This window comes from Crocuta crocuta, unplaced genomic scaffold (assembly GCF_008692635.1).
Source record: "Crocuta crocuta isolate KB4526 unplaced genomic scaffold, BGI_CrCroc_1.0 scaffold20, whole genome shotgun sequence".
Taxonomy (NCBI): domain Eukaryota; kingdom Metazoa; phylum Chordata; class Mammalia; order Carnivora; family Hyaenidae; genus Crocuta; species Crocuta crocuta.
This window is the reverse complement of record NW_027527932.1, coordinates 5,358,326-5,370,522: the sequence shown is the minus strand read 5'-3', so window position 1 is coordinate 5,370,522 and position 12,197 is coordinate 5,358,326. Positions and strand designations below refer to the sequence as shown.

Here is a 12,197-nt window from a genome sequence, read left to right as displayed (position 1 = left end):
TTTTTTTTTTTTTTTTTCTTTTAAGAAAATGAACTCCAAGAAATGGAAAACAGAAAGCAGAGCACAGTGTTTGCTTCTGAGTGAATGTCCCCGGTCAGCAAGGGTGCTGAGCCCTGGAGGCCACTGTCCCNCTTTTTGTTTCTGTTTTTGTTTTTGTTTTTTTTTTTTTAAGAAAATGAACGCCAAGAAAGGGAAAACAGAAAGCAGAGCACAGTGTTTGCTTCTGAGTGAATGTTCCCACTCAGCAAGGGCGCTGAGCCCTGGAGGCCACTGTCCAAACATTCGGTGTGCCTCTTCCTCCTTCCTGACAGAAGTTGATTTAGTTCTGATGAGGGAAACAGAGGCAGAAGGAAATGGAAGATAAAATTAAATTTCTTTATAACCTGAAGCCCACTGACAAATACTTGAGGTAAATACAGAGTATAACATTCCTCCAGGTCCTCTGTTAAAATAGTGGGGAAGACGGAGGGAGGCAAACCATGANGATGAGCACTGGGTGTTCTATGGAAACAACTTGACAATAAACTATTAAAAAAACAACAACAACATTCCTCCAGGGACTCCCTGAAGTCTTAATGTTAATGCTTTGCGGAGGGAGAAAAGACTTCAGCTCAACCTTAGCAAGGCACCCAGTATCTTCTGAGTCCTTGTTAGCATATGAAAGCCCTTTGGAAACTCTTCCTTTTTCCTTGCTCTCTCCCAGCTCTCAGGTATGTAGTCAGTCACTCCTCACAACCCCAGTGCAGTTCTTTCCAGCCAGGAGTCCTAGCCCCATACTTTAATAAAACCACCTTTTTGAACCAAAGACGATTCCAGAATTCCTTCTCGGCCATCAGCTCTGGACCCCTACCACCACTTCAAAATCACATCATTCTGGTGTTAACCTCCTCTCAGATAACCCATTCGACTCAGATAAATCTGACCTTTTCTTGGCTTCAGGAGTTGATCTCTTGCTTTCATCTCATAGCACCTTGCCAGTAATGGAAATGGGACATAACTGGCTCAGACTGGTGGAAAAGACTTTTGTACCCTGGTTGATGGAGAGGTACGCTCTCTCTCGGCTGGAAGCTTGCTGCCCCAGCCTGCGGCCAGCTCCCTGGTCCCCCAGACTCCTTTGTCACTGTGAGTGCCCATGTGACATGGTTATGACCACCAGGACAAGGTCTGCTAGGAGGTTTCTAGAAGGCTATTTGGGCCTGGCATAGTGGCTCAACAATGCCATGCAGCTCTCAAACCCTTTCTGACCTTCTGTATCAGGTGCTGCTGGCTGCCATCTTGACGGAAGCCAGCACAAGGACAAAGCTGGCTGGGGACGAAGTGCCCACACAAGGAAATCCTCTGCCTGGTGCACAGCCTCTACAGTCTGCCCTACCCCTAGGCTCCCTTCACCGGAGTCAATCAAATTCCTTGCTACTTAAGCCGAGTTCCAGTTGCATTTCTGTTACTTGAACTTGAAAGCATCCTAAAAGCTCTAGTTGGGAAATAAACTCACAAAGAGACCAGGAGATAAAAAAGATTAGAGAGTGGAAAGAGAATCAGAAGAGCTCAGGGTGACATGTACCCCAATGTTCATAGCAGCACTCTCCACAATAGCTAAAACATGGAAAGAGNGAAAAAAAAAAAAAAAAGAAGAGCTCAGGGTGAAACAATCTGAGATGGGATGAGATTTTACCATGGAAGGAATTGCTGCCAGTGCTAAATGTAGTAGATTTATCCAGCAAGATGGCTTTCCTCTACTATTTCTGCTTTGGATATAGAACTTTTTAAAACTGATCTGCATTCATTGTCACCACACCATGGTTTTCTGACTTATAAAATATTTCAAGTCTAACTGACGGTGGCCTCTTTACAACTGGGTTATGATGACTGTAGTGTGCTTTTACAAAGAAATACAGAATAAATATGGGCAAGTAATGCTTATGTAATGTAAGTAAACTGAAACCACATTGAGCCTTTTGTTCCCCAGTAGAAAAAATTCATCAGTGAAGTCTTATACATCTTAAATATTTCATTCAAGATGTTCTTAAACAAACAACAATGAACAAATGGAAAAATGTAAAACACTACAGGTAGACAGAATGGTATAAATTTCATGTATCTATCACAAAACTCCAAAATTATCAATACTTCCTTACTCTTGCTTTTCCTCTCTCACCTCTCTTGGATAAATGAATGGGGCAGTTACACTGGCTGGTGGGAAGAACAGCCCTCTGGTGATCATCTCCACACTCTCCCCGATGTGCATGGGAGCGGCGGGTGTTTGCCAGGCTAGTATCACGGCCTGCTATCTAGGCCAGCACAATGGTCCAACCGAATGTGCTTTCCAAAAGGGGAAACATTCTGAGTACAAATGAAGAGAAAGAGGAAAAGCAGCTGGGGGTAAGGGAAGGAACGAACAGGTTCTCTAATGGAGGGAATGGAGGGAAATCCAATATTATATTAACACCTCAAAAGAGGCTCTGAGCAAGAGATATTGTCTCTTAGCTCAATTATACCAGATGCCTAAAATGGTGAAGCCATATATTTCTAGGACCACTCATACTTTTGGAATCTGATGGGATGTAATGGAGGCGTGCCAACCTGAGTGGTTTTGCCCTGGGAGACATTTTCAAATGATATGATGACAAACTAGACTAATTATTAGTGACTGAATGGGACTCTAGTAACATGTCAGTATCTAGTAACTGTTATGATCCTTTGTTATAAGTGATGCATGATAAAAAAAATAAATAAAGCGGGGTGACTTGTGGTATAACAGGATACACATTTGATGTGTGTCTCAGATTCCTGGCACTGAGCTCCTAAAACCCTTGGGATTTCCTGAATTATAGGAGTGTCTTTGCCATTTAGAGGAACCCTTTTTGAACAAGACGGAGTTTATGTTAATGAGGTGACTTAGAATGGGGGCCCTCAATAAGCTGGGGGTGGTTACCAGAAAGACCGAATGACTGGAGGGTTAGAACTTTCAGCCTCACCCACCAGCTCTAAGGCTGGGGAAACAGGTCTGTCAACTAAGCACTATGGAACCTTGAACAAGATTTGCTGAGCTTCTGTGTTGATGAAGGTATCCACGCACCAAGAGAGAGCAACACCCCCGTTTCCTGGGGGTACTCAGAACCTTCTGGACCTCATCCTAGGTACCTCTTTATCTGGCTGTTCATCTGTATCCTTTATAACATCCTTCACAATAAATGGATAAACCTAAGTGAATGTTTCTGAGTTCTGTGAGGCACTCTGGTAAGGTAATCCAGCCCAAGGAGGGAGTTGTGGGAAACTCCAGTCAGAGCCAATCAGAATCACAGGTGATAACCTGAACTTGCAACTGGTGTCTGAAATGGGCGCAGTCTTGTGAGACTGAGGCCTTAACCTGTGGAACCAGGTAGACGGTGTCAGAATTGAGTTACATTTGTAGGACACTCAGTCAGTGTCCCCTGAGAACGGGAGAGCTGCTTGGCGGTGTTGGAAAGTAACACATATTGGAGAAGTAAAATCCGCTGACTGTTATATACAAACAATGTCTATATGGCAGTTAGATTCTCAAGTTGGACGGAAGCCCATCTGACCTATAAGGCAGATGTCACCTTCTACACTGAGTAGAAAATAACATTATTAAACTATGAGTTAATTTACCTCCCATTATTTTTTAATACATGTAAGAAGAAGAAAGAGCTTACCAGCCTTACTTTTGACCAGCCTCTACCAAAATCACAGACATTTTTACTCTTTTGATTTAATTTACCAAAACCAAATTTACCAATTAATTTACCAATTTCTTTCTCCCTTTGTCTCTCTCTCTCTTTTGGCATTAAGTTGTTAGAATCACTTGCTTTCTCTATGCTACAAATCTGCCATAACACTTTCTAGAAACATTAATGCCTTTTTTTAAATTGACTCAGAAGTAGTGGTTCTTAAAGTATAGTCCAGGGATACACAGGGTATTCCTGGCCCTTCAAGGAGGTCTGCAAGATCAAATCTATTTCCTTAACAATACAAGGATGTTATTTGCCCTTTTCATACCCAAATCTTTCACGGTGTACAATGGAATTTTCCAGATGTTATCTGACATATGATAATATCACTACTCTAAATGATGTATATGTGAGGTAGATGTGAGAATCCTCTTGCTTTGTATTAAGCCAGACACCAAAGAGATTTGTAAAAATATAAAAACAATTCCACTCTTCTTACTACTCATTTTTGTTTTGAAATCAAAGCTACTTTTTAAGTTATTTATATTAACACGTAATGAAAATTTTATATTATTTTAAAATGATTCATAAATATCACGTTTCTTTTAGTTTTAATTTCAAATTGTTATATTGGCAGACATAGCCCCCCATTTAGAGACTCTTTGGGGTGCTCCATAAGTTTTAAGAGTGTAAAGCGTTCCTAAAGTCAAAACGTTTGAGAACTGTTCTTTAAGAAATATTCCTTTCTTCACCGTCTAAACTGAACTTTTGGCTAATGGGAGAAGACATTCTTTTTCCAATCTTTTTTTTTTAAGTTTATTTTTATTTACTTTGAGAGACAGAGAGAGATAGAGAGCAAGCAGAAGAGGGGCAGAGAGAGAGGGAGACAGAATCCCAAGCAGGCTCCGTGCTGTCAGCATAGAGCCCAGCAAGGGGCTCGAACCTACAAACTGTGAGATCATGACCTCACCTGAAACCATGAGTCGGACGCTTAACCAACTGAGCCACCCAGGCGCCCCTCTTTTACCAGCAAACGTCACTGGATATAAAATCTGTCTCCTCCCTGACATCCCTCTCCGTGGCAAGCAGTCTCTGCTTCTGAGTAGGGAGGGAACCGATGACGGGGGAGTTGAGTGTGCGCAGCACTCACCTTCACCAGCTCAGTGTAGCCCGTCTCCCTCGGCGTCCACCACGGCTGGGCTTTCAGTCCACGCACATTGTAGAGGGAACGCTGCCACACAGATGCGAAATGTCCCCTCTTGTGCCCAAGCTCGTACCACTTGTAGGCCTGAAAGGACAAAAAGCTGAACTACAAACGAAGCACGTTTATTACTTTAAAACCAAAGTGTCGCTTTTGTAACATTTAACTCGAGTCTGCTAGTCAGGTGCCCACATGTGTCACACTGGTGAGGATGCGTTACTGGACCGGGTTGCTGATAATGAGCCGTGATTACACCCGCGTGTATGCATCTCAGCTTCGCTGTGAGGCGGTTCGCTCTCGCAATGCCGGGTCCACGTGCTCACCCTGGTCTTCCTGGGAGGGTCCAGCACAGAGCCGAGGACGCATTTGTCAAGTTGATAAATAGGGTAAGAAACCATAGTGGGTTATATCTTTGGGCTTTCATTTCTCAAGTTCTAGTTTTAAGGTTCCTTTAAAAGGAAAGGGTTGCGATTTAATAATTTCTCCGAGGGGCACCTGGGTGGCTCAGTGGGTTAAGCGTCCAACTTCGGCTCAGGTCATGATCTCATGGTTTGTGGGTTTGAGCCCCTCGTCGGGCTCTGTGCTGACAGCTGGGAGCCTGGAGCCTGTTCCAGATTCTGTGACTCCCTCTCTCTCTGACCCTCCCCTGCTCACGCTCTCTCTCTCCCTCTCAGAAAAAAAAAAAAAATTAAAAAATCTTTTAAAAAATAATTTCTTCGAAGATATTTGCATTTACTGAATTAGACTGCTAAGAAGAAATGTCTTTTCACACATTCCCCATTACAGAAGCCGGCTCCACGGTAACGGAGTATAAATCCTCCATTAAATTAAATAGGCAGAAAGGAGGTATCATTCTGAGCTGGCAATAAATATGGCGATAGCCCAGATGAGACTTTTTTTAAAGGGGAAGCTTTGTTCCTTTTTGGGTTTTCTGCTGCCATGAAGGGTAACATTTGTGGCTTTCGTCTAGTTGTAACATGATGCAACTCGCCTCCAAGAAGACTAGCCTTTTCGGGGACAGCTGGCTGCGGAGTATGCTGCTCCATATGTCTCCTTCGAGTGACACCCTCTCCATATGCCCCCCGCCCCCCCGCTCCCCCTAGGACTGCTGCACCGGGCGCGCTCCCTTGTCTTCAGGGTGGAAGGCCCTCCAGTGCTGTGCTCAACAGTACTGCCTTCACGACCGCAAGTCTGCGCTAGTGGTGACTTGTGAAGGGTGATTTCAAACACAGATTTTTGATCAGTTAAACAGATGCATTTAATATCAGGTGGATGAAGGAGATACTCAAAAAGAATATCTTCATAAAACTCCAGATATACCTAATTAAAAATTTTTTTTAAGTTTTATTTTTTAAATTTATTTTTGAGCAAGACAGAATGGGAGCAGTTGAAAAACGAGCGAGAGAGAGAGTCCCAAGCAGGCTCCACACTGTTAGGGTTGGACCCAACGTGGGGCTTAACTGAGATCATGAGATGAAATCCGGAGTCGGACGGTTAACCGGCTGAGCCACCCGCGCGCTCCAACTCCAGATATACTTTCATGTAAAAAATAGTACCTTTAAAAAGTCTTAAAATTCTTAGGTCAGAATTTCCTTTGTTAGGAAAATCAAGTGTGATAACAGTACCACATCATATGTTCAGTAACACTTTTCTGGTTATTACTCACTTTCACGTGTGTAATCGCTATGATCTTTTTAATAACTTCAAATGTCTCCATTTTACAAATGCTGAAACTGGCATTTAAATTTTTTTTAATGTTTTACTTATTTCTAGGAGAGAGAGAGAGAGACAGCGCGAGCAGGGGAGGGTCAGAGAGAGAGGGAGTCACAGACTGAAACAGGCTCCAGGCTCTTAGCGGTCAGCACAGAGCCCGACGCTGGGCTCGAACCCACGAACCACGAGATCATGACCTAAGCGAAAGTCGGACGCTTAACCGACTGAGCCACCCAGGCGCCCCTGAAACTGGCATTTAAAAAGGCAAAATATCTTGGGGCGCCTGGGTGGCTCTGTTGGTTAAGTGTCTGCTGTTGATTTCAGCTCAGGTGGTGATCCGAGGGTTGTGGGATTGAGACTGGTGTTGGGCTCTGCCCGGAGGGTGGGGCCTGCTTAAGATTCTCTTTTCCATCTCTCTCTCTCTCTCTCTGCCCCTCCTACATTTGCACGCATGCTCTCTCTCTTTCTCTAATATACAAAAAGGAATTAAAAGAAATTTTTAAGGAATCACTAAGTATTCTGAACTATAACCCAAGGCTCTGGCAACTTAATCCACTCTCCTTCTATCTCTGTATCATTAAAAAAGAAAAATAAAGCTATCAGAAGTGATATTCTTATTTATCTTTCTCCATAACACCTCAAGTTAAGAATGTATATACTAATCATTCTTAGATGTTTTCCTTGAAATACATGTTAAGTTGTAGCCATAAAGTAGTTTCTTTACAAGCCAGAAACTTAAAATGGCTAATCATTGCCTGAGATTTTTTAAATAGCACTTTACTTTTGAAATTAATTTGACTATTTTAGCTATTTCTGTCCAATTTAAATTTAGGATCTTATTTCCTATACCTTTCAGTGTTAAAGTGAACAGCGATATGAATTACCACAGGTGATTTTTTTTTTGAAATGCTTATTTTTTTGTTTTTATTTTTGTTTTTAAAATGCTTATTTTTGAATCGGCAGCAATTCATTTTATGGACCAGGCACACTGTCAGAAGGGAGAAAAAAATTCTTTTAGGAAAACCAAAATAGCAAAGCTCATAGCTCTAGTTCAGGAGTTAGAAGTCAGAGTGTAGTCCCGGACTTCATATTCACCAGGCTGGAGGCCCAGCCAAGTCACTTCGCTTACAGCGCTGGGTTTAAACTTTCTACAAGGTCTCTTCTCACACTCAAAGTTAGTCGTACGGGACCTCCCCCCCCCCCCCTTTTTTTTAATCCCTCTGCTACTTAAGTTTAAAGAAACAAAACCATGACAGTGATATGTCAGGGATTTTAAGAAATCACCTTCAATGAAAGTAAAATAATATTCAATTATTTAGAGGACCCAATGAATTCAGGCAGACTGCTTTCTTACAATACAAATTGCTAGAAAACTAAACGATCAAGTTAGACTCCTCTGAAAATTTTCTCTTTACTCTTTCCCTTTTTATACCTCTAATCAAGGATATGAAAATGAACAGAAAGATCACCTGTGGATACCTTCTTACATGTGTTTATAGCAATGTGTGTCTTTTATACTTCAAGTTCTTGCCAGGAATGGCTTATACACACACACACACACACACACACNCCCCCCCCCCCCCCACAGGTCTGTGCACAGTGCGGCACATGAGACACACTTGGGGTGAGAAAGGCTGGCTGACTGGCTGAGCCGTCCGTGAAGGACTATGAACGCCATGACGTGGACATAGGACGATTTGCAGTTGTGCACTGTACGGTTTTGGAGCACACGATGTCCTGGAAGAGAGTAAGACTAAAGCAATAAACGAGGGCCAGGCTGTCCAGCCATCGCCCAGGCTGACAACACAGACCGAGCAAGCGGGAAGGTGGGATGGGCCCCAGACGCCGGGGAAGCGAACTTCCCGACACGCGGCCGTGACCGCACAGGAGAGAAGTTGGCAATATCATCAAATGAGAGATGGAACCCAGGAAGAAAAACGGTTTAGAAGCTCACCACGGAGCTGTCTCTGTGGCCTCGGGGGTGACACTCCACAGGCAGCAGACACAGGAGTCTGGCCTCTCTGAGCAGGAGACCAGCTAGCATGCGGACTTGCGAGTGAACGCTGTAGGTGACCTGCTGAGGCCATCATGGCGTAGGGGCGCCCGGGCGGCTCAGCTGCTTAAGTGTCTGACTCTGGATTTTGGCTCAGGTCATGATCTCGCAGCTGGCGAGTTGGAAACAACCCTTTTAGAGAAATCTTCTTCAAAAACCATTTTATTGTCAAGTTCTGCAGCACAGAGGCTGGGGGTTTGCTCCCCTTTGGGTGCCTGAGCCGAGCCCCATGCATCAGAACACGAAGGATGGATGCTTCCCAATCTGTAAACTCAGAGTGTGAAGCACAATGCTGGGAATGTGCTACCATGGGACTCCGATAGGCTTGTTTTTGTTCTCCTGTAAGGATGAATCCTCGTGAATTTTTTAAATTCAAAACCTGTGGTGTTCTATTCATATTGATGATAATTAAGCTGATAGAATAGTCCCATAGGTTCAAATCCCAAGCCCTTGACAAATGTTTAGCAGTGAATTTTTTGCCCTTGAAGTAAGGGCTGTTTTCATCTAAGATGTGAGGAAAAAAAATCACAGACTTCTTTTATCTGTTTTGCCCTGGACCCTAAGAAGTTCAAAGATAAATTAATTAGTGACAATTACATTTACAGCAATCAGACGGGAACATTTATCCCGTGTTAGATGCCATAGCAAAATCTTTTTTATCCTTCTCATTCAAAGGAGGTACCGGGGATTTATATCTAAAACAAAGAAGGAACACAAAAGTGAGAACTCATCAGCGAGTTATTTTCCTTTCTTCACTTCTACTGTCTCATTTTATTCCAGTCGACTGACTGGTAGGTTAGAGGGGGAAGGGACAAATACATAGAAATGTATAAAGAAAACTGACAATCATCCAAGTCTCTCTTACTGCAAATCGGTTCATGTCTCTAGTTGGCAATTACCTCATCACAAAAGCCCCGGCTCTTAGGAGCCCTCCCTCAAGTGTCAAGTTGGCTCCATGTTCTTATTAATTTTAGAAACCTGAGGCTCTGTTATCTTTCATTTTTATCCTTGAGGTCGACTGCATTTTACTACATATATGGAATGCAATGGTTACAAAGATTCACCCTTTTACCCCTAACTGTAAGGAGAGCCCAACCTAGAGCCTTGTGATGATGTAAGACAGAAAAGGTGGGCTTCCCTCTCCACCAACAACCTGTAAACCATGATGACTGTTGACAGTCTGGTAACTTCAGTGTATGACGTCATGATTCATAATCTCAAGTTACGTTTAAAGAAGCTGACACTGTAGTCAGAAAAAAGCAATAATCACAAAGAAACCATGTAACATGTTTTAGCCACAACATTTTCTGCATCAGGACCTGCCATTACTCTAGCTATAGGTGTTCATCTTAAACGTGTCATTAAATACCGGAAGGTAATTTACAAAATTAACCACTGGGTTCAGTGTGCTTAGGAATCAGTTGAATAAAGACTTCATTCAAACAATAACTACTTTTTAAATCCTCAAAATAAAATAAAAACAAATCTAGACACATTATTAAAATATTTTTAAAATACTTAAGCAATTTCAGAGACATTTCTTCATTTCGATAATTTTAAAAAGTTTTTCAGGGCAATGCTTATACTTTATGCGCACACACACACGTGCACACACACTCACATACATACATTCACACATACTAATTGAGAGGCTGTTCTTATGATTACTCAGCTAGTTTTTTGGCAGAAACTATAAAAGTCAAAAATCCCCAAAATTCTTTTTAGGCTTGTAGGAGTTGTTGGGATGGTTTTTTGTTTTTTTTTTTTTAAAGTTTAGATAGATAAATAATTTGGGGGTGCCTTGGTGGCTCAGTCAGTTAAGCGTCTGCCTCTTGACTTTGGCTCAGGTCATGATCTTGCAGTTTGTGAGTTCGAGCCCCGCATCGAGCTCTGCACTGACAGCGTGGAGCCTGCTTGAGATGGTCTCCTTTCTCTCTGCCCCTCCCCCACTCATTGCTCAGGCGTGCTCTCTCTCAAAAATAAATAAACCTTAACAAATAGCTAAATAGTTTCAATCACCACCTTTAAAAGTCTATGCTCAAAATATTTTTTCAATTGTTAATTTCTCCTAGAATTACCCTCCCCCGCCCCAAGTCTACCCTCTGTTAAGAGAACAAATAATTCACACACTCATTACCTCTTTGTTCCCAACCCTCTGCATTGCATCCCCCAGGTGGAAGTAAAATCTGCCGTCGTCAGTGCCAGGATCCCCAGATTCTATTCCTTCCTACAAAAAGGGCAGTGTTCATATTTAATGAAAAAAATTAAATACCAGCTTTAGTTTACTGATTTCCTTAATCTTTACATACCATATAAAAACATAAGAACCAGAAAAATTCATCTCAATATTAAAGTTTGGCAATCAGGTTACTGGTCAACATTATAGTGCAGACCCAAAAAGAGGTACTAGAGCTAAATTTAACAATACATTTACTATAAATTAATAGTCTCCTAGCCCATAAAATTAGTATATGAATCCTCTCTGTGGAACCAATCATATTTCAGTATCCCAAAGAATTTCTTGACTGGGGATCGATCCCATTTATTTTACTCTCCAACTGTGACCTCATATCATCTGGAGGCTTCTTATTTCCAACCCTAAATGTTTAGTTGCTCATAAAATCTTTGAAGTGACAGAGGCCTAAATGCAAAGTCTTTCTACTCAAAACAATGTGTCCTCACCTGTTAATGAACTCTTTTACAAAACTTACAATAGGATTAAAGCCAGCTGGACTCCTTGAAAATGTAGTTGTTACTAAACAAATCCTATCCTAAAACATTTAGCTGATTTCTGCCCTGTCTCCTGCATAAGGACTGAACTGAGGTATGTATAAACAACAAAAACAACAAAAATATTAAAGCAAGAGAATGCATTAAGAAAAGCAAAAGAAGGACAAAAGTAAAAAAAAAAATATTTAAATGTCAAGAAAGTTTTTCTAAAAATCTGCATTTCCAAGTCTCTTCATGAGAAACCCATTATCTTCACCGGGAAGAAACTGTATTTGCATAATGTTTCAAGGTAGCAGCAAGGAACAGAAGCATCACTCAGGAGAGGCGGAGAGCTGTGATCAGGGCTCCTGACTGACAGGTTAACAGACCCCGCGCTCGGGGTCCCCATCTCTGAAGCAGGGAGGGCACTACCAGTCCCTTATTATGTCAAAGGAAATGTAAGGGGAACACTTTCAATCTGAGAAACCCACACGCCCAGAGGGTCCTGGCAGAGAACATAAAGGTTTGTGGAGGCCTGGGGAGAGCCAAGACAGGCTGGGGGGGTGCAGGCCACCTCAAGGGGACAGCATTACTCCTTTCCAATGCCGGGATGTGGGCCAGATGTGATCTTTCAAGAGAAATCAGAAATCTGCATGATTATATAAAACGCTCAAATTCTTAACTAAAGCAAGCAATTAAAATTATTTTTAATAGGACTGTGCTGGCCAAATAAAATATGCAAGCTTTTTGCAATCAGTGGATTGCCATTTGAGGGCTCTGATTTAAGTCACGTGAAAGAAAGGGATCATGGAAGTGTGAGATGTACTGCTAC

At 42.2% G+C, this 12,197-nt stretch overlaps 1 protein-coding gene across 3 annotated transcripts in view; it reads right to left on the bottom strand.

The window, feature by feature from the left end:
- ASPH (aspartate beta-hydroxylase) overlaps window positions 1–12,197 on the bottom strand; it is a 187,669-nt gene that overhangs the window by 42,326 nt on the left and 133,146 nt on the right. For all 3 annotated transcript variants that reach the window (XM_077751811.1, XM_077751809.1, XM_077751810.1), the window contains 2 exons: window positions 10,794–10,883; window positions 4,840–4,977 (listed from right to left, as the gene is read on the bottom strand). In XM_077751811.1, the coding sequence (XP_077607937.1) occupies window positions 4,840–4,977; window positions 10,794–10,883 (228 nt within the window). The remainder of the gene's footprint in view (window positions 1–4,839; window positions 4,978–10,793; window positions 10,884–12,197) is intronic.